General features: G+C 57.6%; 1 protein-coding gene across 1 annotated transcript; it reads right to left on the bottom strand.

Moving 5' to 3' along the window:
- Positions 1-503: 503 nt before the first annotated feature.
- On the bottom strand, positions 504-27,934 carry LOC148662175 (uncharacterized). The gene is made up of 6 exons (XM_088637035.1): positions 27,066-27,934; positions 21,277-21,516; positions 20,679-20,762; positions 20,197-20,247; positions 14,441-14,473; positions 504-2,368 (listed from the first exon to the last, which is right to left on the bottom strand). Exons 2-6 carry the CDS (start codon positions 21,379-21,381, stop codon positions 2,306-2,308), a joined length of 336 nt encoding a protein of 111 aa, XP_088493161.1. The 5' UTR covers positions 21,382-21,516; positions 27,066-27,934; the 3' UTR covers positions 504-2,305.

Below are 27,934 nucleotides of genomic sequence, written 5' to 3'. Positions count from 1 at the left end.
ACCAAGTCTTACAAAGAGGAGGACAAGGCTAGGAGTGGATACAGGCGAATGAAAAAATGAAAACACATCCTCTGAACCCCGGAGGATGCTCCGCGTTTCCCAGCGAAACGCGGAACGAGACAGACAAAAAAAAAAAACCCGCTGTAAAATGAGATCGACAGACTCCTCTTTGAAAAACCTCACCCTGAGAGTCGTGAGGAAACCCTGTAATTATGGGTCTGTGGCCACTAGAGGTCACTGTTTGTCCGGTCTCGGTGGAGACTGATCCGGTTTTCAAAAAAAAAAGGCAAAAAAAACAACAACCCTGCCGTGACGCTCTTACGGCACAGCGTCCCAAACGCCCGGACCACTCGGAGGTCCGCCCGGCACCGCGAGGCCTGAGTGGGTGACGCCACCCCACCGACAGGACAGCCCCGTCTAGGCTTCTGGCAAACAGCACAGGGACAGGGGCCCGGCTAGCGAGACGCCGGGCCATCCACTCCCCACGAGCCGGCCCCCCGGTCCCCAAATCATGGCAGCCTGCTGGCTGTCCCCTGGCCCGGCCTGCACAGCCTGGAGCGCACAGAACACCTCGAAATGGGACACCGGTCAGCACTCGCCGTCCTGAACGTCCCTGGAAACAACTCTCTCTGTCCCACGGGACGGCACAAAACTCCCCCTGCCCTGCTGTCCACCAGGACCGCTCACCGGAGCACCGCGCAAACCAACGCTAAACCTCACAGGGGAGACGGGTTCACAGCCGTCCTGGGCTCCCGGATCTCTGGGGGTTTACTGGCACTCCCAGCTCCCCGGCCGAGCCCCTAAACCCGGGGAATCGGAATGGGCTGTGAGCTCCTCGGTTTCAAGCGGACAAGGACCATTACGATGAGGTTCTGGAGATGACCCGAGCAACTGAGATTCCAGTCCGGACCCGGGCCAGAGAACACCTGAGACCTGGGCAGCAGGCTGGGCTGGGAAAGGCCCGGCGGAGAGACTGCCCGCGAACAGGAAGTGGATCGAGCGCGCGGCCGCCGCCGCGGCTACAGTGGGCCATCGCTGTCACTGAGGTAGATTGGGAGTTTGAAGAGTTTGGCTGCAGTGGATCCACAACGGGTGCTGAGGTAAGGGGTTCTGCTTCAAGGCATGCAGACGGACTGCAGGAGTGCATAATGGCACACCTAACTGAGTGCACTGAAATCTGTTCCTGAATCGTGAGCGAAAAACACCGAAAGCTGCTGTTCTTTTCTGGACGCGCTTGCTTCTGCCTGCTCTGGAGGGCCGTCTGCGCTCGGCCCCAAAACAGGCCAACTGTTTGTTTCGGTAGAGCGGATTGCTTCAGCTCTATAAGATACACATGTGGGAAGAGATCTTTTTTCGCAAAGGCTACATTTTGAAAAGACTTTTCTGCGCCAGTTAAGGGAGTGAGTCGAACAGCTCTGGACAGGGGTCCCACAGTTACAAGCATGTGGCGCGGAGGAGGGGAGGTAAAAACATATCTGAGCCCCATTATAACTGGAGGGGTCATCCTGGCTGACCCCAGCGCTTGAGCTGCCCGGGTCGCTCAGACCCCCCGGTGAGCAGAACACCTGTTCGGCCCCCGGTGCGGGCCGGGGGCGGGGCTCTCGCTGCCGGTAAGCTCCCTGGTCGCAGCGAGAGCACGGAGACGGAGACTGAGACCCCCCCGCCCTCTCCGCAGCGGACAGAAACAAAACGCGCAGAACAGCAACAGCAACGACAAACAAAACACATCCTTGAAACACCGGAAGCCTCCCGGCTCCTCTGGGAATTCGGGCAGAGTGGCGGAATAGGCGGAAAACAACCGGGAGAGCTTCTCCTTCGCCCGGCTCTGCGTCACATGAGCAGAGCGTTCGGTAAACAGTACTGTTTATGACGTAGCAATGCCTTCCGTTTAAAATAAGTCCAGATTAAAAGTTACACTTAACGTCGACAACGACAACGACAACAACGACGACGACGACGACGACAACAACAACAGAGCGCGGCTCATACGAGTCTAGTGCCGAGGGCCAAAAAGCGGCGGAGGCTGACGAGCAATCAGGACTGAGGTCTGCTTAGGCAAAGGCAGCGTTGTGGCACGACTCCTGGTCTTCTCTTAACGTTTCAGAAAAACGACCAATACAACAACAACAACAACAACAACATTAATAACAATTAGACACTTTCTTTTTTTTAAAAAAAAAAGGTACTTTTTTTTTTTGCTTCCTGTTTTGCAATCTTCATGGCTCTCCGGGCAGCGGGCTGCTGCTGCTGCGTCGGTCCTGGCCGCCGCCCGGTCAGTGAGGTAGAGGTGCACGCCGCAAGGGGTCTAGTCCGCTCCGCCTCCGCGCTCCGGCTGAGAGGGCCCCTCCCCGGCCTCCTCCGGCTCGCCCTGCGGGGAGAGAGAGCGGGCGTGAGGGAGCCGGGCGGTGGAAGACGGGGGGGGGGGGGGCGCTTCTCTACACGAAGGGTGGTGGGGGTGTGGAACATGCTGCTGAGGCCGACACCGCGGTGTCTCGCCTGGAAACGACTCCCAGCCAGGACAGGAGGCCCTTCTTTACACAAAGGGTGGTGGGAGCATGGATCAAAGCCACCCAGCTGTTGGTTTTGGAGCCGATCCCCCTGGCTTCCTCCAAGAAACACCTGGATGAGATTCTTGGCGAGTTCGATTGGCTACTAACTATCCAAGGGGCCATATGGGCCGAAGAGCCTCTTTGGCTTCCCCCCCCCGTTCTCTAACCAAGGTGGTAGTAACCCTGCACAGAACTTGTGGACTGTTCCATTTTCCAGGAGGGGGGTCTGTAGTGGGCAGCCTTCAAAGAATTCGATTCAATTCATATCAAGCTTTATGGTCCCCATGTTTGTTCTACGGCACAGTCGAACAACGACAAATAAACATCATCAAAAGGGAAGAGAATACAGCAGTGTCACGGGAGAAAAGAAACGAGAGACGAGGTAGTGACCTTGCACTGTTGAAGAGTGCGATTGCAGTGGGGATGAAAGATTTCCTGAGTCTGTGGGTTTTACACCTGGGGGCACAGAGGCGTGCGAATTCACACTGGAGGGGGTGAGACACACCCTCCCTGATGCTTCTGGCTTGAACGATGCCTTGGTGTCACACGAGAGCGAACACAGAGCAGATTGTGCTAGAGCACAGTGAAACCATGGCAACAGAAGGTAAAAGTATTGTATGGAACTATGGGGAACGTACAGAACCAGCGGGTGGATTCCCTGTGGTAGCAGGTAGCACACGCTTCCTGCAGGTCAATTGCACGTTGTTTGTCCATTCTAAAAGGAATACAATCGTATCCCGATAAGCACAAAACAGAATAAATCTCAAAAAGAGTAGGCGTGTTACCCCAGTGTCCTGGACAAATCTCCCCCCTGGCCTTCACCAGTCATGGCCTCCTAATAACCCCCCTCACTGAACTGGCTCCATCACTCTGCTCTCCTCCCCACTGAGAGCTGGTGTGTGGGGGGCGGACTGGTGCATCATCCAGGAGGGGGTACACACTGGTGGGGGTGGAGGGGGTCCCCATGACCTGGAAAGCACTTCGAGTGGAGTGTCCAGAAAAGAGCCATCTAAGAGTAAAGAATTATTATTAATTAACTCAACTCATTTGCACTTCATCCGAAACGCCGTCCACTGCTCACTCCCTTACTCCACCGCCCCAATCAAACAAAGTGCCTGCTCATCCTTAAAGTGAGGCTCTTTCGGCCTGGGCGCCCGGACTCGCGGCCGGTACCGGCCGGCCCGCTCCCCGAACGCCCGGGCTCGTTACGCTCTGCTCTGCCGCAAAGCGCTGGCCACCCCCTCCTCTCTCTGCCGCGGGCCTCGGCGCCGCTCGTTTTCAGGCTTTCAGGATTACTGTGGTGGGAATCAGCCCACGGCTCTCTCTGCATCAGCGGACAGGCTGCGTTTCTGCTGAAGGCAAAAATCCCCCCCCAGTGCAGGTGTGTGTGTGTCGGCCGGGCCCCTCTGCTTGTATACGGGGGCAGGCGCCATGCGGGGGTCTCGCCAGCAGGGGTCCCCCGTCAGGTGTCACAAAGCCGGGGGTGAAAATCGGCCGCAGAAACTCTGATCCGGGGAGGAGCGTTGGAGACCGAGAACAGGGGGGCGTTTCTTTACACATAGAGTGGTGGGTGTCAGGAACAACTGACCCCCCCCCCAGCCGTGCTGGCTAGCGCTGGAACTCCTTTAAGAAAAGTCTGGACCATGCCATCGGATCGTGTCGGTACTAGAAACTTGAATGATCAAGACGGACCGATGGAAAACTCGCGACAGAGGACCGATCCGCCTGCCTCTCGGCTCCAGCTTGTGTTCGGAATTCATGGAAAACCAGAGAAACACAAAAAGGAACTACCCGGGAGAGCAAAAAAGATGGAGCCAGTCCGAAGGCCCATTCCATTTCATGGGAGGTGAGAAAGAATATGTCTGGAACTCTCTTTCCCCTCCACATTCGTGCAGGATCTCCTCTTTAATGGATCAGTCTGTCACTTGCGCTGAAGGGAAGGACAGGCACAGTGCTCTCTGGGGCGCGGACGTTCTCCTCGGGGCCCCCGGTCTGGAAAGCGCTTGTTCTTGGGGTCAGAAGGAGGGAAGGGGGTGGGTGTGTGTGTGTGTGTGTGTGTGTGTGTGTGTGCAGTAGTGGTGGTGGTGGAGGGGGTGTTGTCTGTGCCGGGCGGGATACAGCGGGATCAGCATTCCGGGGGGCTCAGGCCAGGACAGCTGCGCGCAGCCCCAGCACCAGCACGGACACACTCGCGCAGGGACGCGCGCGGATCACACACACTCACACACTCAGTAGCTGTAAACCACTGAGGAGCAGCCCGGGATTAGAAGTCCAGTCTCCTCTTGCTGCACAGGAGCCCGCGGACCCCCTCTCCGATAACAGCACCAGCCCAGAGGTGCGGATCTCACCTCACAAGAATCATAAACACCTGGCGGGCAGGTGCACTTCTACTGTGTGTCTTCTGTGTCTGCTAGGCTTAATATTGATGTATCGACTAATTTATTGATAAGTATTCTATCCCCCCCCCCAGATTAGAGGAATGCAGCTTTGCAAAGTGGGGTATCCCCTCTCAGTTGCACCCCAGCCTTCTCTGATGGCAGAGAGGGGAGGGGGAGGGGGTGATCCAGGGGTCATCTGGTCTTCCTGCGCTCTGCCACTCCGTGAATCTGGGCTCCGCGGGGCTTAAGGAGGCTGACGGATGTTTACTCCCGCTCTCCAGCTGCAGAACAGGGCCCCCTTTCTGTCACCGCCCCCCCCCCAAGCCCGCCTCCCCGCGCGCCCCCCCATTACCTCATGTGTAAATGATGCACCCCCCCCTCTCTCCCTCGGCTCTTCCCAGGGGCCCGCTGGTTTATTCCTGCCACTTGTGCTCTTGCTGATTCCAGTTCCCCAGCTTTCCCACCCCCCCCAGACCCGGCCAATCCACTGCAGACAGCCAGGGTGGACTCTGATTGCTAGGCTGGAGGCAGAGCACCATCCAGACAGCACAGGCTAAAAAAATCAAACCCGAGCGCAGGCTGGAACGTAGGAGGAGACAGATGCCAATGTCCTGCCTGGCTGTCCAGCCAGAGACCCCCAAACCCTCACCTCCCAATTCCCTTGGCAGGGAAGTCAATAAATGTGCACCAACAGGACAGTCTCCTGAGCCCTGACCCCCTCTGCTAAATTTGCCTCCTAGTCGCATGACCACAGAGGAACTCCCTCTACTATAACGCAAGTTCGGCGGCTCTTTGACATCCTTAATTCGCCACTTGCTAGATCTGCCCCTTCCCTCTGCTGCAGAGGAGCCCACAGCCTTCAAAAACCCAGCCTCCACGCCTGTGAGGCACACTCATCTCAAGCCCTCCAGAGAAAGGTAATAAGGAAATCATGTCACTGCACTGGAAAGGGCAGAAAAAGGCCAAATCTAATTGTGAGCACAGCGCATACAGGCCATGCGCAGAAGCTACAATGACTGTGAACTGCACTTCAGAGAATGCAGGGTACTTCGCAGAACAGAGGGCCGCGGCTGGGCATCTACCCCTTCCACCTGGCTGAATGCAAGGCCTCTCACTCTTGCACCACGTGGGCCTGCAGTGCTGCCTACCCTGGCATCCGATGTCTCTGCACAGCCCCTGTGGTCCAGCTGTGCTTCGGCTAGCTGCCAGGACGCCCACCCACAGCCCCGGTCCGCACCCGGACTCCGCACACACTCTCTGCCAACAGGGCGTGCATGCGGGTCAGAGCACAGGAGCACAGCGCCAGCCCAGGGGTCGCGCATGGCACGCTGGGGTCGGGGGGGGGGGCGATGGAGAGGCAGAGCAGGCGGAGAGAGAAGAGGGACCAGCTCGAGAGTGGGCGCGTCACTGCGCTGCAAGGGACAAGCAGATAGAAGAGGCAGAGCAGAGAGGAGACAGAGCCCAGAGTCGGGAGGAAGACGCTGGGAGGCCCAGATCTGCCGGGCCTTGGGCACACACGTCCAGCCATGTGTCCAGTCTCTGAAGTCTCCTCCAGCTACGTCTGACCTGTTCCTTCGATACTCCTTGTTTATGGAAAAGCTGCTTCAGGGCTATTAGACACATTTGGACATTTTTTGTGTATGTGTCCCTGTTGTGTGTCCGAGTGTGTGTGTGTGTTCCTGCTGTCTGTGTGAGTGTCTGTCATGTGAGTGTAAATGTTCTTGCTGTGTGTGTGAGTGTGTGTGTCTTCCTGCTGTGTATGTGTGAGTGTGTGTTGTGTGTGTTCCTGCTGTGTATGTGACTGTGAGTGTGTTCCTGCTGTGTGTGTATGAGTGTGTGTGTGTTCCTGCTGTGTGTGTGTATGAGTGTGTGTTCCCCTGCTGTGTGTGTGAGTGTGTGTGTCCGTCTGTGTTTGTGGACGCAGCTGGGAAGAGCAGCAGGCGTTCAGTCCCCAGAGAGCGGTGGTCATGGTGGGGGGTTTCAGTCTGGGAAATGATCGGTTTGGGGGCTAACCGCAGGAAGCCAGGAAGACGAAAATGTGAACTCACCCCCAACCACAAACCGTTCTCCCTCGGCCCCCCCCCACTCCAGTATCACCCCTTAAGCAACCCGAAAGCAGAAACGCAGGCTTGTCAGGCACGGCGGTGGTCCTGAGCCTGGAGATTGTGGACAGATAAGGCCGAGGTCTTTCTCAGAAGGCTGCTGCCACACACCCTGCGTGCTCCTGCTCCCCGCTCTCTTCCTCCCCTCGCCCGTCCCCGCTGGCCCCGTTCCCGGACGCGCACCGATAAGACCCTAATCACGGCACTTCCCCTGGCCGGGAGCTGCAGGAAAGGCCCCCGCGGACCCCTCCGGACCAGGACCCTGCCCGCGCGGCGCTCCGGTCCCGCTCCGTCTGCAAGCCCAGGCCCCGCGAAGGAGACAGCGGGAAGAGGCTTTCTCTGACGTCTCTGCGGGGGGCAGACAAGCGCGGACGCGGCTCTGGCACTTGCCCTGGGGGCACCCCACTCCCACGATCCCCGGCCCTGCCGAGACACGGATGCGCCCCTCAGCACAGTCTCCACTGGGGCCCCACCGGAGCGCCTCACCACCACTAAGGCTCTGTGCCGACAGGAGAGTGACACCCGCAGGGGGCCTCGGCTCCAGGTTGGCCAGCGAGGAGTGCCCTGATCCTGCCGGAAGCGCAGGACCCACGGACGAGCCGAGGCCGGACATCGCCTCCTCGGGCCGCGCAGGGGCTCAGGCCCGGGGGCCAGCAACGCAGCCCCCCCAGGACAGGCTGGGAAAACCAGATCCCGGGGCGAACCTGCGAACCTGTGGCCGCGCTGTGCCCCCAGGTAGGCGTCTCGGAGCCAGGGGGAATCCTGGGAAAAGCACGGCGCAGGCAGAAGGAGGCAGGGCCATGGGCACGCGCGCAAGAAGGCTGGAAAATTCCAGGGAAATTCCCCGTTGGTCACCTTTCGGTAGTCAGAACAGCAAGAGGGGAAAAAATAAAAGGGCCGTGTCTGAAGGCTGGCTTTAGGTCTTCGAGCAGGGGTTGAGGTTCCATGGAAACCAGGAGCGAGCAGCAGACGTGAGTGAAGAGCACCTGCTGTCTGCGGCGCTGGTCTGTTTGTTTTTCATCTCTGCGCGCCTCCGGCCCCACGTTGTGCTATTTCCAGCGCGCATGGTTGACGCACGCGACGCCGCGGCGCAGAGCCGGTCTCGACCGGTCTCGGCACCACGGCAACCGACGCCGCATCTGTGTTTACCAATAATCCAGATCACCATGACAATCGACGCCAGAACACACACACACGCACGCACACACACACGTGTTCTCACGCCCGGGAGGCCCTGGCGTCACTCGAGACGACATTGCGGTCGAGAGACCAAAGCCAGAAGCGTCAGGCCTGACAGGAAGTGATGTCACGGGGTTCACAGTGACAGTGACGCAGGTGTGTGTGTGTGTGCCCTCTGTGTTTTTTTTTTCCAGGAAGAGAGGCAAACCCGAGACAGAGGAGCGAGGCCGACGCGGCGCGCCCAGGTGCCCTGCCCGTGCGAGCACGCGGGGAAGAGCGTCACCCCACAGGGCACCAGCAGAGGGGTCTCAACGACACACGCACCCCCCCCCCCGCCACCTCCAGAACTAACACAACCCGAACTCCGGGCCCGACGGGCAGCTGAGCTCACAAGCTCAAGCTCAAACAGATTCGTCTTGCTTACAGTATCGGGGTGCCTTAGAAACTGCAACACTGCGATCCCGTAGTCAGAGCTGAACTTCGAAAACGGCAACATCAAGCGAGCGTCCCGAGTGTGGGTTCTAACGGACCGCAGCCAAACCTACTGCACAAAAATGCCTCCCTGACGCTCGTTTGTTACAACGCAGTCAGACCGGCGGTTTTACTTTTTTTTAAACGCAGGAGACGAGGCAGAGCCGGGACCTGCCATGCCAACGCCAAAACCCAAGTGGGAACCAGACACTCGAACCCAAGTCCCACCTTGCTGTTACGGGATTAGGGAAGTCACTCCACTGGGCCTCCTCCCTCCTTTGACAGTCATTGACAGTTAAAGCCCTCTAGAGGCAGGCTCCTGCTGGTCTAGTGCTGGGTTTCGTGCCTGTCGTAGTACCAGCTCTGCAGGCAGGCTGGGAGGGACTAAAGGAGATCTGGGAATCGAGGAGCCCGATTTCCTGGCTCGGTGAAGTGTTTGCTCTTTTCCTCGCTGAAAGGCGCTGAAGTGCTGTTGCAGAACGAGCCCAGCAGTCCAGCAGCCTCTTCGCGACGCGAGAGCAAAAGGAGGCGCTGTTGTCCGCTTCCTCGCGGTAAAACCGTTTGGTACCAGAACAGCGGAGGCCTCAGGGAACAGCGAGGGGTGCAGGCAGAGGCCTGAAGGCGTGAAGAGCTCCTCAGTGTCGCATGCAGGGAAACACGGAGAGCTGAGCCTGTTTGATCCAGGTGAGGGAGCCCTTTCCCCACACAACTTCCCACCGTCTCCAAGAGCCGTCATCGTGCTTCAACAAGAACTCCTAAACCAGCCCCTTGCTTTCTGACTGCTGCTGGCTCCCATGATAAAAGGGTTGCAGGAGGGGATTAGCTGCAAAGCCGTGACCTCACTCCAGGCAGGGATAGGAGCAGGGTGTCATTAAGGGGAACACTATTCACACACTGCAGCCCTGCACTCTGATACTGAGCTACTGAACACACTGCGGCCCCGCACTCTGACACAGAGCTACCTAACACACTACAGCCTTGTACTCAAAACAACTGAGCTACTGAACACACTGCAGCCCTGCGCTCTGACACAGAGCTACTGAACACACTGCAGCCCTGCACTCAAAACAACTGAGTTACTGAACACACTGCAGCCCTGTGCTCTGACACAGAGCTACTGAACACACTGCAGCCCTGCACTCTGACACAGAGCTTCTGAACACACTGCAGCCCAGCACTCTGACACAGAGCTTCTGAACACACTGCAGCCCTGTGCTCTGACACAGAGCTACTGAACACACTGCAGCCCTGTGCTCTGACACAGAGCTTCTGAACACACTGCAGCCCTGCACTCTGACACAGAGCTTCTGAACACACTGCAGCCCAGCACTCTGACACAGAGCTTCTGAACACACTGCAGCCCTGTGCTCTGACACAGAGCTACTGAACACACTGCAGCCCTGTGCTCTGACACAGAGCTTCTGAACACACTGCAGCCCTGCACTCAAAACAACTGAACTACTGAACACACTGCAGCCCTGTGCTGACACAGAGCTACTGAACACACTGCAGCCCTGCACTCAAAACAACTGAGTTACTGAACACACTGCAGCCCTGCGCTCTGACACAGAGCTACTGAACACACTGCAGCCCTGCACTCAAAACAACTGAGTTACTGAACACACTGCAGCCCTGTGCTCTGACACAGAGCTACTGAACACACTGCAGCCCTTTGCTCTGACACAGAGCTAGTGAACACACTGCAGCCCTGCACTCTGACACAGAGCTTCTGAACACACTGCAGCCCTGTGCTCTGACACAGAGCATCTGAACACACTGCAGCCCTGCACTCAAAACAACTGAGTTACTGAACACACTGCAGCCCTGTGCTCTGACACAAAGCTAGTGAACACACTGCAGCCCTGCACTCAAAACAACTGAGCTAGTGAAACAGAGAACGCACCTGCACCCAGTGACCCTGGCCTTGTGCACCATTAACAGAGCTGATATTGAAGCCACATGTGCAGACGTCGTGTGGCGAACAGTGCGTTAAAGGACGCTCTTTAACTGGGACAGCAGGCAGGGCCTGCCGTGCCTTCGGTAGTCGCCAGTCTCCGCTCGCTCAGAGAGGGATTCCCCGAGCTGTATTCAAGGAAATTCAGTTGCAAGCGAAACTGAGAAGGTCGAGGGGGAGGAAATGAGTTTTGTTTTGTTTTCCCCTCACCCTGACTCATTTTCTTTGCTCTTTTTTTTTTTGTGGGGCTGCGAGGCTGAGTGAAAGTGAGAAAGAGAGGCAGACAGACAGTTGAAGATTTTCGGTTTCCGACGGAGTGGGGCAAACAGGGCAGGTGGGGCGGTGAGGGTCAGAGGACAAGTAGGGCAGTGAAAGAGTTCGTTCTGAGTAAGTAATGGTGATAAGACGTTTCTGTTCCAGCAGAAAAAAACAGTTCTAAAAAAATCTCCTTTTGCCAATCAACAGCTAAAGTCGGTTGCAAGGCAAAGAAGTCATGCTTGCAAGCGGACCTTGAGGACGACGCAGAAATGGCAGCTCTGTGCTGCATCTTCTGACTCCACGGCAGAAGATGTTGGCTCCTTCATTTAATTCCATTGCAGGCTCCTGCAGACCGTCCTCATTTACATGGTCTTCCGCTCGTTATGCAATTGAGGGTCAATCACACCATTAAAATGTAGGTGAGACCACTGCAGCACAGTGGCGTGGAAAGGGGTGTAAGATATGGTGATGCTGTGTGATATCCCATTGTTTGTGTGTCTGTTCAGCACTGTGGTAGACATAGCCACTGCTTAAAGGCTGAACACTGTATTTCAAAAGGAGGTTGAAAAAGCATTTTTCTGAAAGCAAAGTGGTATAAAGCAGTTTTATGCTGCAGGGTTTTGTGCTGCTTCTTCTACTTCAAATTAGTTTGACGCTCGTTAAAAAAAACAGCATTTTGCAAAAGTCTGTTAATTGACATTTCCAACAAAACAGCAGACACGAGAACACAAACGTACTTTTTGGCGTTCCCTAAAAAATGGATGAAGTTTATATGGATGCTTTCAGTTCTTTAAATACCTGTGGTCAGATGTGGAAACCACTGGAAATAGCCAATGCTGTTTCAAACTGATCTCGAGGGGATGCAAATGGAAGTATTCGTGAAATGTGAGGGGACATGGGGTTCTTGGCCAGACTCAAACTCTGGGTCAGAAAAAAATGCCCTGTTGATTTCTTGTGCAGCCCTGTCAGACAAGACCCTTCATCTTCAGTGGCCGCGCAGAAAGAGCTACGCAGCCATGTCAACAGGACCACTGTGGGCATCCCCTGGCAGCTGCAGGACATCAGTCACCCCTTTACCCACAGGCCTACGAGTGCAAGTGAGAGAGAGAGAGAGCAGGGAGGGTGTGGGGTAGGGGGAGAGAAGGCTGGCAAAGTCAACCAATCGGGCTTCTTCAGATTTAACAATGCACCATGAGCTAGAGGACATGAGTGTGAAACTGCGGTTAAAGAAAGAGAATTTAAAATGGAGAGGAGGTGGCATTTCCTTACACAAAGGGTGGTGGGAGTCTGGAACAGCCTACCCTGTCAAGTTGTCAAAGCCGATACCCTGCAATCCCGGGATCAGTCAGCTACTTAAATTCAGACAGGTGAGCTGGATGCCTCCTCTCATTTATGACCGTTCTGCACTTCCTGCGCCTGACCTGACACACTGCGCCCCGAGTGGGTTGCGTGAGCCGAAGAAGTGCGCCGCACAGCCGCAGGCCCTGCAGAGGGGAAACCAGAGCGACCCCGCTGTCTTCGGCTGTGACAGAAGGGAGCTCCCGAAGCGCGAGGCCAAGCTCGTGTCAGGGCCCTGACCCTATTTCACCCGAAGAGGTCAGCCTCCCTGAGCCATGACAGATCGCAAGTGCCGAGCAAGAGTCACAGAACGAGAAACACGAGAAGGACTTCGTCTCTCTGTGGTTTTCAGGGGAAATTTGCTGCTCTGACCTACGCCCATTTTAATCTAGGTGATGTATAGTGAAAGGGTTAATATGAATAAGTGAAATACAGTTCTATTTCCAACCAGCTCTTGTCAGTTCAAATGACGGTGCTGTTAGTCAGGCCAGCTCTTCTAAGGAAATTCAACCCGTGGAGCCACCAGTATACCAGTAAAAGCAGGAGTGCCCTTTCACATTCATCGTTATTGCAAAAATTTCCGAGGGTTTTTTTTTTTGTAACAATTGCTGCAAAAGTGTTTCACTTCTAAACCAGAGTCAATATTCCACACGGACTCACCTCTCAGAAGAGGCAGTATGCCGCATCACCGTTACAACAGGCAGGGTGCAGCCTGCTTGCGTTACTGACCCACAGAGACGACAAGGCTCTCTGACCCCGGGCCGGGAGGCAGGCCAGTGCTCTCTCCATCTGCACAAGCCATCTTTTCCCCACACCAGCAGCATCTAGACATCTCCGGTGCGACACTCTGACATCAGCGCCACACCGCAGCCTGCGCGATTGTGTAACCTACAGATATCAGACACACGTCACTGCTCAATGAGGTTCTTCCTGGGACCATCCCGTTCTGCCAAGGGACGTCTGGTGAATCCCAAAGTAAAGACATTTTCTTTCAGCAGTCTCCCTTGGCCGACTCGGCCAAATCGAGGTTAGCCGGGACAAGTCCATAGTTTCGCTGGAAACCATTGTAAAAAAAAAGAAGCGGGGAGTTTTGCCCGGTCATCGTTTTCATGTTATTTAAATGAGCCATTTTGGATGAGGGTAACCTCAGGAAGCAGATGCTCCTTGCAAAACTAGATTGGCCCAGGTGAAACTAGACCCAACAGATCACATTTTTTTCATCCTCATCATATGCACCGATAAAACCGGGCTTTATGGCAAAAGTTGAATTTCAAACATTTTGCTGGCATGGCGGCGCAGTCTAACCCTCTCTTTGGATGCGGAAAAATTCTACCCCGTGTTTTCAATTGTGTAATTGTTGGTGCAGCGCTCTGCATTGCTGCCTTGCAGCGCTGGTGCCCTGCCCTGTGTGCTTTGTAGAGTTTGTACGCCCTCTCTGTGTGTGCGTGGGTCCGGTTTCCTCCCACAGCCCCAGAGACATGCTGGTGGCCTTACTGGTGAGTGTGTGCATGTGTCCTGAGATGGGCTGGTGTCCCGTCCCAGGGTGTGCCCTGCCTTGCACCTGTCACCACGAGCCTGAGTGGATGTCAGTGATTTAAAACGGATATTGAACGGATACTTTTGTTAAGTTACGTTTTTTGCCATACAGATCAAATCAATATTGCAGTGTCTGGATACGACCCTGCAAATGTGGCGTGAGCACTAGTATGCGATCCGCCTCACCTGATTAAAGATAGATACGGGATAGATCAATCAGCCCTCGGAGAGGGACCTTCTGTTGTTTGGCCGGGTGTGCAGTTGCTCTGGTGTAACGAGTTTTGCCCAGCCTGCCCCAGCCTGGAAAGGCAGACCCTGACAAGACTGCTCTCCGAAATGCCGGAGCCATGACTGGGGAACTTCCGATATCCCTACATTTACAGGCCCGCTGTGGCCTCGTGCCCGGCCACTTCCACTGCTGCCCGGCTCAAATCCCTGCGGTCTTCCCGTTTCTGTGTCCGGACATGGCACACGCCAGGGATGCTCTCAGGGGCGCAGAACTGCTTGGGGCCGAAACCGATGGCCAGACATACTGTAAGTGCACATTGCCTTCTTGGTACTGTTCCTGCGCCGGAGGGCATGGCGGGGGGCGGGGGGTGGGGGGTGGGGGCAGGGGGCGGGGTCAATGGGCAGGGGGCGGGGCAGGGGGGTTGTTGTCATGGCGACCTCTCCTACCTGCTGTCCTTCTTCCTGGACCACCTTCTGGGGCTGCAACAAGACAAAAAAAAACAACTGTCACTTCCTCATTCTTCTTCTCATTAATAAAAGTTTATAGTTTGTCTTGCGCAGAGCAGGAAAAACCTAGAACGGGACAATCCTGTCTACAATCCTGCACCACTGTCCCAAAACCACAGGTAGCTATGAGGGGTGAGAAATCAAGGTGTCCATTTCAAACTACTACTACTACTAATAAATTATTAATAAATAACAATTATTTGCATTTACACAGTCCTTTAACTTCAAAGAATCTCAGAGAGCTTTGCACGTAGGAGGGGGTTGTAGCAATGCATAGCTATATAGCCCACTTCCCCAGTGTAACTTTCATTACAGACCCAGCGGCTGGTCAGAGGGGGAGTCTGTTTGCTGTGTTGTAAACAATGTGAGAGGACTCCCAACCTCTTTCCTCTGACAAACAGCCTCACAGATGTGGGCTGGCTGGCTGGGGGGGGGGGGGGGGGTCAGGGGTGGGGCAGAGGGGGAGGAGCCAGGGGGGCGGGGCTGGCACAGTTGACTGGCAGTTGTCCAGGGCAGTAGGGGAGCCAGAAAGAGGCGTCCCATTCATAAAAACGGAGACGGGCTTCTCGCACATCCAGAGAACAGCTCACATTGGGGGGGGGGGAGATAGGGGGTGAAGAAGAGGGTTCGGAGAGGGCATGAAGAGGAGGGCAAAGCACAGGAAGGAGAGGTGATGGGAAGGGAAACGGGGCTGACACAGCCAGCAGCACGTGTGGGGGGGCTGCACAGCTCTGGGCCGGCTGGGCCCAGATGTGCCAGAAAGCACAGAAAGCGCACACGTCCAGCGGGGAGGTCGGTCTGGAGCAGGTCTCTGGCCATGCCCCACTTAAAGCTGGGGGGGGGGAGGGGGGGTGCACGACCTTTATTTATAATACTGACCCCCCCCCAGACCCCACTCGTTGTTTAAGATGCGGACCCCCTCCCTCTTTTTTCGTCCGTGGGTATGTGGCGGCCCAGGAAGACCCCCGCGTGGGGGAGAGCTTCCAGCTCCAGGAGCTCGGGCGCAGGGAAGCCCGATTCCCGCCGGAGAGAGAGAGTGACAGGTCCCGGGACCCCAGCCCCTCCCGGGGAGGAGGAGCGGGAAACGGAGGAAGATCCCGTCTGCCCCCCAGGTCAGCTGCGGAAGCTGAAGAAGGGAGCGAGGGAAGAAGGAGAGAAAGAGAGGAGGGGAGTTGGCGGACGGGAGCCGAATTCCATCTGGCAGACATTTCCGAGCAGCGAGTCACTGGAGCAGGGCTGCTGGCAGGGAGCCAGTGGCACTCTCTGGCGCGGAGAGGAGGGGACCGGCCTCCGAATAACAACCCTTTCAGAGTGCGCCGAGCCCCCTGCCCGCTCAGGCCCCGGGTGTGAGTCTGGGTGGCCTGTGAGCTGCAGACGGAGCCCTTCCACTCCACATCCAGTGTCACTCTCGCTGCAGGGACTGGGCCAGCGAGCTGACGGAGACTCGCTGGGCTTGTGTGCCGCGCAGGGTCTGACACAGACGCCCAGGCAGCCATGCAGGCCATGCAGCCAGCGCAGGAGTGTTATGGGAGCGTTGCATGACTCCAATATTGTTTTACGCTGTAAGGAAATTAGTACGGGACCATAAAACATTAGGCAGCGTGGCAGCAGAGGGGTATTGCTCATTCAATGCCCTAGCAGCGCACTGTTGCATTAATCCAGGGGCTGGAGCTTGATAAGCCGATCAGACTCCGAAAATACCGGCTAAGTACATCCAGCTGCGCTTCCCCACACAAAGCACCGCAGATGACTCCTGCAAAAAAAAAAAAAAGGCCTTCTGGAACCAAATTAGCGCCGTAATCCATCAGGAATACTTTATTATTTCCTGAATTCTTCCAGGAATCCATGGAGATTTCGACTGCAGTCGCAGTCGCCGACGGAATCCCCGTCTGGGGCGCAGGGCGGTCCGGGCCCGGGTCCGGGAGCCGGGCTGGGAGGACGGGGTCGGGCGGCCCTGCTCCTCCGGCACGCCGGGGGGGGGGGGGGTTTCCGATTCCTCCGTGTCTCCGGGGCTCCGCGGGTGCCCTGGGTGACTCCTGGGAGCCTCTGGAGAAGCCTGCAAGCACAGGCAGGGCTGATGGGGCTCCGGGCCCGGCTCCTTCCTTCACCGGGAGGCGCCCTGCGTTTTCTCTCCTCGACTAGGCTGCCGACGGCCCTCACGCGGCGTGCCCGTGGACCGCGTTGCATCCGGTACCGCGCCCCTTTCACTTCTGAGACAAGCTGAATGATCTGTTCATTGGCTTCAGGCTTTTCTCAGCAAAAGTTGCCTTGGCAGTGAAATGTTTTATTTGTCACTACTGATGCAGCCCTTCCAGATCGGCTGTGCTTTTATTTAAAACGCAGCTAAAGGAGTTTAGAAGACTCCTATGCTCTGTGGCTCATTAAAGCCCAGAGTGAAATCTAAGCCTAAGGCCAAGCCAACCTCCTCCCAGCATTACCTTCTAGCCCCTCCCCTACTTGCCATAGACACGCCCCCTTGTCTGAAACAACCAATGGGCTCGAGCTGCCTCTGTTCCAGCCTTGCTCCTAGCCCCTCCTCCGCACTCCAGGCTGATTTGTGAATGCAGACTACTTCCTCTGTCTCTCTCTCCCACTCTCTATTGTGTGTGGTATCTGTGGAATGTGGGCCCCAGCAGACCCGCTTCCTCCTTTAATCAAACACATTTCCTCCTCCCCGCTGTTCCGCAGCCCCGCAGCCAGCCCTGGCCGTTACCCAGACTCCCCTGCACCCTGCACACATTCCCGCCTCACAGGCACTGGCGCAGACCGCAGGGGCACAGACAGAGGCAGGCGCGCGCGCACGCACACACACACACACACAGGTCCGCCGAGGGGGCGTGCAAGAAGAGGGGACAAGCCAGGGAGAGCAGAGGGAAGGCAAGAGCCAGGCAGGGGGGAGGAAGGAGTCAGGGAGCTAGAAGTACAACTCCAGCCTGTTCAGAGAAATAAAAAAACGACTGACAAGCTTGGTCCACCACCAGCCCCGGCCCCGCTCTCCAGAATCGTGAAAATCACTCGCAGCCTCTAGGCAAGGTGTCCTCGGTTGGAAAGCTCTGGAATGTCGCTCTCTGCTCCCCGCTCAGCCACGGGGGCGAAGCGCTTCAGCCTGCAGGTCGCACAGGGAACACTGGGGGGGGCAGCAGGGGCTCGCCCCGTGGCAGAGGGGCACGGGCGGGCAGTCTGCTCTCCTCCTGCAGGACCCGACTCGTACTGAGAAAAAACCAGCTGAGGGATGAGGAGAAGGCTTCCGTGTGCTCGCGCCCGCGGCCAGAAGTGCTGTTTCTCCCAGGCTCCTGCAGAGGCAGGCTCCCCAGCTCGCCCGCCCAGCTGCTTTCTGTCCGTCCTCGTCTTTCCTCACTTCCCGCTTGTGTCTCTCAAAGCCATGCCCCAGGAAAGGGAGGCTCCAGGCTTCGCTCGTCCGGCGGTGGGAGGAAAGGGGCCTGCTTCTTGTGGAGGTCCCCAGCTCCGCCCCCCGGCAGGCGGCGTGTCACGCCCTGGCGTGAGAGGCCTCCTCCGGATGAGGATGAAATCCAGCGCCCATCCAGGTGACCCAGGAGCAGCTGGCGGCAGAAGTGCCGTCCGTTCTTCTGTCTGTGAGACCGTCATTGTGAATAAACTCGGTATGTATGGGTTGAGGGGGTTGCTGTCTGCTCTCGGCTTTATTTGCGTCGCACGTCTTTAAATCGCAAGAGCTCACCAAACCAAATAACGGGCAACAGGTTGTTTTGGCAATGAAGATCCGAACTTGACGACTTATTTATGAGTCACGATGACATCCCCTGAAGTGTGCGTCAGGTAGAACACTCGCTTTGACTGCTTTATCGGTGCATAAACGGCTTCCCGCTGAAAAAGAGCAGGAAGGGATACACCCCTGTAACGCTTCTGAGGCAGGGAGAACAGCAGCTCAGGTCAAGGATGCTGGACAAGGAAATCCAGGAACTTGCGCCTTCCGACACTCAGCGAGTCGGGAGCACAGCTGGAACAGCGGGAAGAGCTTTAGAGGAACAGCAGGACCACCTGGCACCCTAAGGCAAGGCAAGGCAGGGGAAGGTACAGTAGGGTAAGACCAGGTAAGGGAAGGAAAGGCAGTGTCATGGAAAGTGAGGTAAGGCTACCATTAACACAGCTCACATGTGCACGTGAGGCAATTTCATTCCCAAGTTGGGGGAGACTCTGTGGTTCTGAGGCGGCACCTGAGGGCCCCAGGATTCAGGATGGTCAGGAGGCTGATGCCGAAGGCTTGGGAGAGGGGGGTCCTGCCCTTGGGGTTTCACAGACAGGGTGGGTGTCTGTGGGGTGGGGTCGGGGGGCCGTTTCAGAGGTGAGAGGATGTGAGTTTTGGCCCGGGCGCGTCGAGCTGGATACAAAGGACTGTGGGAGGGAACTGTCTTCACAGGTCCTAATGCTTTCCTGATGTCCCTCAAACCACACCAATCCGACTCCTCAGCCCCATTCCCACACTCTCCAGCGGGCTAATCTGAAGCACATTGCGAGAGGAAGAGAGCGGCTTGCCCACCGAGTAGGGGCCTGTACATGTGGGTGGCCAGCACATCGGATGCCTCTTGTAGCTGGCCTGGCATGTGGGGGTCCTGGGAATGATCCTCCTGCCCGCTCCTGGCTCTCACCAGCACCGGCCCACCCCCCCTCACATCAAAACCGAGCGAAACGGAACGAGACCGTCACGCCGACGAGACGTCCCGCAGAGCACAGGGACTACAGGGCAGCGGGGTGCCAGAGGCGTGGATCTACGCACCAGCCTCCGCAGTGGGTGCCAAGGCAGTTAATGGGCGGATCTGCCCCAGTGTGGACAGAAGCACTCACCTGGGGGTGACCCTCGAGGTAACTGCCCCGGTGAGGGGACTGACTCGCCTTCTGCCCCGCACACGGGGCTGAGGCCGACAGGGCCGAGCCCCCCGCGTGCTGTACCTGCACTGAGGGGTACAAGTGCAGTCCAGTGCCTGTCCCTGTGAACCGGTGCTGTAGCACGGCCAGAGCGCAGGCGCAGGACAAGACCGGGGAACGCAGAGAGATGCCATCATGCGTTTGCTCAAACAGCAGAGCGAAGCTCACGCCCTGAGGCGGAAGCACGCCGGGTGAGGCGAAGGGAAAGGTCAGAAACGCCCGCAAGGCATTACTGAATGAGAGTGGTACGTGTGCACAGGCGCACGAACAGAGCGTAGGGGCCTTCGGACTCCCCTCCGGGCGTGATGGGATTTGCGATCGGTTCCTGCGGCCAGAGTCGAGCTGATGGGGCGCGTCTCACCCCCGCGGTCTGTGGGGGAGCAGAGGTCAGGGTCCTGGACTCCTGACCTAAAGGTGGTGGGCTCGATTCCCGGGCGAGACGCTGCCTGCTGTCGTACCCTGGCGCCAGGTACTCCACCTGGATTGTTCCGGTGAAAATACTCCGCTGTATAAAGGGGAGCAAGCGTTACTTGCTTCGGATAGACGCATGGAAAACACTCACGGAGCAAGAGGGGATCAAAGCACCACCAACACGGTTGGGGAAGGATAGGAAGGGAACCCCCTCCTCCAGCCACCTCCTAAAAAACGACACCCCTGCCCGCAGCACCGCTTTTCCCAGACCGAAGAGGTTTGGTTATTTGAAGGTTGAAATAGACTCCTGATGGGGTTCCCTCGAGAGGAGGAATTCAGGAATTATCGGGGCTCCCGAGGAGCCGAGGAGCCGGCACACTCACCCACTTTCTCGGTCTGCCTCTCGGCCTCTTCTCTCCCGTGGGCTCTGCCTTCTGACAAAGAGAGGACACAAGACGTCAGTGCCCCTGCAGCCCCCCGCCGTCACCGTCCCTCTGCCCTCGCGGTCTAGTCTTCACGTGAAGAGCCCAGCGGGGGTGATTCACGAGCTGCCCCTGGGAGAAGACAGCGGGGTGCCCTCCTGGGACCGGTTAACTGCTCATGACCAAACCGGGCCCGGATGAGCCGAACCGCCTCCTCTCGTTTGTAACCCTTCCGATGCTCCACGCGCCCCCCTGAATGGAATCACAACTTTGGGGCGCAGGACTGCAGCTGTATGTTCCCCCTCCTGCTTTGACATCACGCTTGAATGAGTTAATGATTCATTTTATTATTAAAATGAACAAAATGACTAATAACCCCCCTCCCCCCCCCCCAGGCTCCAGAGAGCTCCAGAGCTGCATGTGACCTTTGACCCCCCCCTCACCTTAAGGGTGGCGCGGGGCCCCTTGTTCTTGCTGCCTCGGGGCCTCCCTCGCGGTCTCTTCGGGGCTGGGGGACCCGTCGGTTCCTGCCGGAAAGGGGTAAAAAAAAGAGAGTGGGTGCGCGGCAGGGAGAGGGCCGGCGTTTTCTCACCCGCGTTTCTGCGCCGGCTGCCCCGGAGAAACGCTGAGGGGCCTGGTGCTCTTGAGAAGTGGGGTACAGGGGGGGGTGGGCAGGGCAGGGCAGGGCAGGGCAGGGCAGCCCCAGGTCTGCGAGCAGCCTGGTGCGCACGGACAGCGGAAGGACGCCTGTCTCAGCCTACAGGTCAAAGGTCAAGGGTCATCTTGGGGGCAGGGAGTCCCTGCATCGGTTCTGTGCTTGGGTCTGCCCCCCTGGCACCTTCATCACCCTTGATTTTAATTCTGTTCTACATCTCCTTTTCTTCCAGCGAAGCCCCACGAGAAGTTACTTTCAAAAGCACTATATAGCCTCAATATTATTATTTTATTATTGGCATTATGACGACGAATGAAACGCAGGCAGGGGCCAGCAGGGGTCACTCACGGGCCCGAGGGGTCCTCCGGCGGTATTTTCCTCCTCACCTGAGCGGGTTTCCGGGGCCGGCCCCGGCCCCTCCGTGGCGGCGGGGGCAGCTCGGCGGGAGGCTCCGGCCGGGCCGCGCCCTGCCCGGCCCCGTTGCTGCTCATCGCTGCGTCGCTGGGCCTTCACCGGAGAGAGGGAGGGGCGGCGACTGGCATGGAGCTGCGGCCGCCAGCGCCCGGTGTGGGGGCGGGGGGGGGGGGGGGGAGGGGGGAGGCTCGTTCCTGGCAGGAGCGCGGCACCTGGAGGGGAGGAGGGGGGAGACAGTGAGGCGAGGAGAGCGCTGTCACATCCCCTGCTGGCACCCAGAGCCCGGGTCCCAGATTCTGGACAGGAGGCGCGACTGTACACAAAGGGGTGGCGGGGGTGTGGAGCAAGCTGCCCAGCCGTCCCCATTGGGGCCGATGCTCTGGATTTTCCCCAAGGAAAGAGCCGGGCGAGATCCTCCCATCAGGACAGGGAGACGTTACTTCACGCAAAGGGCGGAGGGAGAGGGCAATTCCCATTTCCGTACAGTATTCCTCCCACAGGTGTGGAAAAATGCCACAAAGCCAAAAAAGAAGGACAGAGCGAAGCACCGCACACGCGCGCGCCGGCCGTCAATCGGGCTCCAGGTCTCGGACTTCCATCGCTATCCCGCCGCCGGCATCGCGGCTTCGCGGGGCTCGGATCCTGACCGCGGCCCAGGCCCGGGCTCCGCCGCGCGCGAGGGACAGGAAGGGGCATTCGGCAAAGGCACAGCGAGGCGCGGATTCAGCAAGCGCCCGGGGGGCACCAGCCCGGGGCCTCTGCCCGCTCGGCAGCCAAGTCTCCCGGTTTTCTGGCCGTGGCCCTGGGAGAGAAATCCCTGCTCCGCCTGCCAACTCGGCCTGCAGGAAGGACTGCGGAGGAGCCGGGGAGCGGGCATGTGGCCCGAGTCCAGGAGCAAGGGCCAGACGTGCACGCCAGGCAGTGGCAGCCCGCACCACTCTCCTCTCTCGCCCCCGCGCCGAACCCAGCCCGACCCGGCCCGCAGATCCTGGCCTGCGGGGGTCGGGGTCCAGTGACCTCCCTTCTCCTCCCGCCCCCCCCCCCCAGCACGCAGCGCAGAAATCGGCAAGCCCAGATCTTTCCGAAAGCCCGGAAGAGGGGACACAACATCCCGTTCCGAAGCCCCCGCCGCACCAGAGACGCGTGGGATCGCTCGTCCGGTCACTGGGGGCTGAGGAGCGACCCACAAGGCTCAGCTGCGCCCCGGTGGCTTGTGGGTCGACACGCTTCTGATGCGACTGCGGTGCCCCCCGAGGCACTTCGGAAAAAGCTCCGTCTCACCGCGGCTCTCGACTGCGACCCGAGAGAGGAGAGGGGAGAGATGAGGCCGTTCACCGTGTTCCCCGGCTCCCCTCTCCCTCCAGACTCGGAGCAAGCCCACTGCCGGGGAGCCTTTGAGAATTTCGAACACCTGTACCGGCTCCCGGGCTCTGCCGCTGCGTGCGAGACGAGGGCCAGTTCAGTGTGGGATATTTCCTTCCGGCTCAGAACTGCATCTGGAGGCTCCTCCCTGCACTGATTTCAGAGCAGCGATATCTTTCTTGGAATGTGGACACCAGAACAGTCCCCGACACTCTCAATTAGGGCCTCATTATACAATTAGGGCCTCAGCGTGCCTGGAAGTAAATTGTGCACCTCTACGGCGGTGTCTTACAAGTGAAGGGAGCAGGCCCGGACTTCTCCAGGTGATAAGTTTGCAATGCAGGCTAAGACCTTAAAGATCTCATCGGGTATGGCGTTGGCTTTTTACGCTGTTTAATTGCTAAGCGCTGAGCACGTCCCAGGGAATGTGTTTCTCTTAAAAAAAAAAAGCAGTGTCTAAGGCATCCAGGTAGGTTTGAGCAGCACTACTGTCTGTGTGTCGTCTGAGTGATTTTGTAGGTATCTGGCGGTATCATCTCTGGCTCTCTGGGACCAGTAACACTCTGCTGCTGGGAATCGCTTTGATCACCCCGGACACGGACGCGAACGTGACACCCCGCTCCTCGATGGGGTGACTTTAGTGCCGGCTACACTTTGCACGCTTCTGCTGGGGCGCCCCAGCGGAGGGGTGATTTTGAGGCTCTGATGTTTCCCCTGTTTGTGCACCAAAGCAAAGGCCAACACCAACGGAGCCCGGGTTCGAACCTTCCCGACAGTCGCCGGCGTCGCAACCGGAAAAAAAGGAGGCGGGGGTTGGGGCTCTTTACACAAAGAGCTGCAGGTGTCTGGCGCGCCTCTCCGAAGCTGACGCGTCTGGGCGACGTTTCGCTCTCTCTCGGTGTCGACAGCCCGCAGAGAAGCTCAGGAGAGTCGCTGCTGATTGGAGGAGCCCTACAGGGCTGGGCTGGCCATTAAGGAGACACCTCATCCCGTCCCTGCACACTGGAGAGCTCCCAGTCAAATGAACCGGCTTCATCGCTCCGCTCTCCTGAGAGCTGGTGCGTGGGGAGAGGACTGGAGCATCATCCAGGTGGGATGGTGGTGTTTGGGGAGGGGATCCCCATGACCTGTGAAGCGCTCTGAGTGGAGTGTCCAGAAAAGCATTATATAGGTGCGAGGGATTATTAATCATCATTATTAATTTGTCTCCCGAGGAAAGCAGAGCAGCCAAATCTCCCCCTGGCCTTTACCAGTCATGGCCTGTTAATAACCCCCCTCTCTGAACTGGCTCCATCCCTCTGCTCTCGTCCCCACTGAGAGCTGGTGTGTGGGGAGTGTACTGGTGCATCATCCAGGTGGGGCTGCACACTGGTGGGGGTGGAGGGGTCCCCATGACCTGTACAGTGCTCTGAGTGGGGTGTCTGGAAGAGCGCTATAGAAGTGTGAGGGATTGTTATTACTATGGGAGTCTGGAGCTGTGTGGTCCAGCCAGCCGCAGAGCAGGAGGGTGACCCGGGTCAAGGATGGAGATGAAAGACAGGCCCGAAGGGGGAGAGAGAAGGCGGCCGTTTCCAGACAGAACCGAGCCCGCTGATCGCTGACCGCTGACCGCCGGGGGCCAGGCAGGGCAACGAAAGTGGGATGACCCCCCCCCCCCCCCGGGGGGAGAGGTTTCTCCTGCTTCGTAGCCGCTTTGATGTGATTAATCTTGCACTCGTGATCCACGCCGTTCACAGGCTCTGCATTCCTGCAACTTCTCGGGGACGGCAGGATCTATACCCGTAACCGTGAGACAGTCAGTCCTTTGTCGGGCATTTGCCCCCACTAAAAGTGTTAAAGCCGTGTACATAATCTCTGGGTGGTCTATTAGATCGGTTGCGTAAACCGATTTACACCTTTAAACATCTAACAACGAGCTGCACCCCGTCTCTGGACGTCGACGGAACGCAACGCAGTGAAAAAACGCCCAGGATGCATCGCGCATCCCTCCTCATTAGCATAGCCCCGCCTTGCAGAGCACGACGAGACTGTCAATCGTGAGACAAGCGAGACAAGGAGAGATCCGAGCAGCTCTTGAAATAGCGAGCAGAGGGTATTTCTGGGGGGGTCTTTTAAAACGTACTTTTAACTCAACTCCTTCCTTCATCTGAAAAATCGCACAGACCTGAACGTGGGAAAGGCACCATGTTATGGTCTGGTCTCCACCAATCCAAGTCCACTTCAGGAGTTCCTCATTCGTCAAATTATTTCAGTGGTTTCTTTTTCCGGGATTATTTACAGGTCAATTATCGGCCGGCGGTTCAATTTAATTAATTTAGATGATAAGGGGACAAACCTGGGACCGAGATCGAACTGGACCTTTGTAAGACCTGCGGTTCTGACTGGGGGACGGCCAACGGGACCCTCCTGAGGTTTCGGGTTCGCTATGGCCGATATATTGAAAGATCAGAATGACTCTCCGGCTTTACATTTGAAATGACTCGGAGGAGTCGAGCGAAACTTGATCCCCGGGCGCCTCTGGTTACTAAAAGTAGCCCGGGCGTTCGGGAACTCAATCCGCCTGCGTGTCACTGGAGATCCGACCCGGACGGGATCGCGTTTCTATAGGCGACACGTGAGCCCGCCGGCTGGACGATCTCTGGACCTCCCCTCCCCGAGCGAGCGCGTCCACAAGCCCGTCTCCTGGTCCAGTCCCAGCGCGGCGTGTGCGCGCCCGCGGGCGACGGGTGGGCCGGGTGAGCGCGCCCGGTCCCCTATGCGCGGTCGGGGCCGCGCAGCGGACAGGTAGGGCAGGTAGCTCTCTCTCTCGCTGCCTGTGGGAAGCCGGTCCACCTCCTTCTCGCCAGCGACATGTCGGCGCTCCGAAAACGTGCAACGCGCCGCTGGTGCCGTCAGTTCGGCCGTGGCGATCTCGCAGTGCCCGGGTCTTTCTCCGGGGTCCGGAGCGCACCTGCCCTGAGGATGCTCGGTTATAACGGCACTGCCTCGGCGCAGCTACGAGGCGACGAGCATTACTCCGAAAACGGGACTGGCGCGAAGGACGCCTCTTTTTTTTCTTTTTTTTTTTTAACTCACGTCTTTTACGAGCACACAAACACAAAAGCAGCACCTCTCTACCCGAAACTCCCTGTAGAAAATGTGGGCCCGGTGGAATGTCCCCAAACGCAACGCGTGCTGCATTTGTGTCCCCCGTCACCGGGGTCTGTCCCCAATCCGGGACGTCCTGCCTGATCGTCCCCGAAAGGCGTGAACTCACACGGCCCGTGCGAGCCGGACGGTGACGCAGGAGGACGGACACCGCTGCGCAGGGCGGTCACCTGGGCATGGCGAGGCGTCCGGCCGGTTGGCGTCCCCCCCCCCCCCCCCCGCGCTCGGGGTTCGCCTCGCGAGGGTGCGCGTCTTGCGCCGGTCCCCGCGCCTTCATGCAGCTCGGCGCTGGCGAGAGCAGGAGCCCTCGCTATAAGCGCAGGCGGGCGACGACTATTACGATGTTCTTTTGGCAGTAGTGTGGAACTGAATGTACTTTTTCCATATGGGGCGGCAATTACAAGCTAAAAAAAAAAATCCACATACTGTACATTCTTTGTAAACTACCTAAAATCTGCAGCCTGCGTACAAACAAGCCCATCGCCGCGATCGCTCCCGGATCCCCCGGCGACACGGTACTGGGGAATGTGAAAGACGGGAGGTCGGAGTTGCAGGACGAAGCCTACAACAACAGCCTCGCAGGTCGCGGCAGAACGCAGTCCTTCTTTCTGGGGTTTTTCCGGATTACTTTGGCCGCAGCGACGCGCGGATACAACCAGGACAGCCAAGCAAAGCGCCTGAAGCGCACCCAGCGCTCACACCTCTGCCCATCCCGCCCGGGCTGCTACCTGGCCGACAACACCTCCGCCCTCCACGGAAGAGTCTTTTTTTTTTAAATTAAAACCAAAAAAAAAAGTCTAGTTTGCAAGAAAAAAAAACGCGCCGCTTCTTTTTATCTTTCCTCGTTTTAAAGCAGAAACAAACAACAACAACAACAACAAACAAACACAAACAAAAGGCACAACCCGCCGACCCGACCCCCCAGTGCGACTCACTCGCCTCCTCCGGAGCGCGGGGCGCGCGAGTCGTCTCGGACGCTTCCACGCTCTGCCCCAGCGCGCGCGAAGAGGGACAAGCCCCGAAGCTGACGAGCGGCGCTCGAGGACGAGTCCCGTGCTGACACGGTGCTGTGAGCGGCTGGGCTAGCCGTGCACTGGAAATTTGGGGAGGGTGGGGGGATACCCCCCCCCCCTTCCCCTCCGAAAACACACACAGAAAAACCGGGACTACTACAGTACATGCACAGAGCACAAAACACAGCCGAGAAATCCCCGCCAAACACACGGCGGTGCGAAACAAAACTTTTACTCACCTTGCGGTTCCCGCAAAACTATTTTCCCTTTTCTGCCCTGCGGATATGAGATCTCTCCTTCTTCAGATGACACAAATGCACATGCATCTGCCCCGCGGAGCGCCCTAGCAAGCAGAGGTCGACCGCCCAGTCTGATTGAATGTGCAAAGCAAGGAACACTTGTCTCTGTCTCTCTGTTTTCCTCTTCGAGATCAGTTCGTTTGGGGTTGTTTTTGTTGTTGTTGTTTTTTTTTTTGTTTTTAAAAAAAAAAGGTGGGAAACCAGACGGGCAAAGCCGACTCTATTTTGTTTTTTTAATTAAAAAGAAAAAAAAAAGGGAAAAGAATGACACTATCTCCGGCGCTTTCTCCTCTCCTCCCTCCCTCTCCTCCCTCTCTCCCCTCTCTCTCCCTCCTCTCCCTCCCGGTCGGTGTGTGATCCGAGCTCCGCTCCAGTCACCCGTGGCCTCGCGGCATCAGAAAGCCCCGGCTTGACAGAGTAAAGGACTCGCGCTCACTGCCAAAGACATCTCGCATACTTTCTCTATTAAAGCATGCAGCGTGTATCCAGCGAGGAGAGGGGTAATGGGAGAGAGAGAGAGAGAGGGAGGGAGGGACGGCAGTGGAGTGGAGTGGAGGGGGGGAGCGAGAGGAGAACGCGCCACACCCCCCCACCACCAGCCTCAATCCACAGCCGACACAGCCTGGCCGAGGGACGACGAGCTGGAGGGCGGGTAATTCCTTTTCATCTGTATAGAAACCGGGAGGAGGGGCGCCTTCTATAGAGAGACGTTCACTGGGATGCACAACACGCGTGTGTGCGCGCCTTATAGCGTAGCCCGCATGTGCTCCACTTCATACCGTCTTGTTTCAAAAAGAAGACAGAAAACA

Source organism: Lepisosteus platostomus, chromosome 6, assembly GCF_059453375.1.
Source record: "Lepisosteus platostomus isolate fLepPlt1 chromosome 6, fLepPlt1.hap1, whole genome shotgun sequence".
In the NCBI taxonomy this organism is placed as follows: Eukaryota; Metazoa; Chordata; class Actinopteri; order Semionotiformes; family Lepisosteidae; genus Lepisosteus; species Lepisosteus platostomus.
Note: the sequence above shows the minus strand (reverse complement) of the source record. Positions and strands in the feature narration are given on the sequence as shown.

Coding starts and splice junctions, on each gene's coding strand:
- LOC148662175 (XM_088637035.1), bottom strand. CDS start 21,381: ATGAGCAGCAACGGGGCCGGGCAGGGCGCGGCCCGGCCGGAGCCTCCC. Junction 20,763..21,276: donor GGCCCCGGAAACCCGCTCAG/GTGAGGAGGAAA, acceptor CCTTTCCGGCAG/GAACCGACGGGTCCCCCAGC. Junction 2,369..14,440: donor TCCAGGAAGAAGGACAGCAG/GTAGGAGAGGTC, acceptor CTCTCCCCGCAG/GGCGAGCCGGAGGAGGCCGG.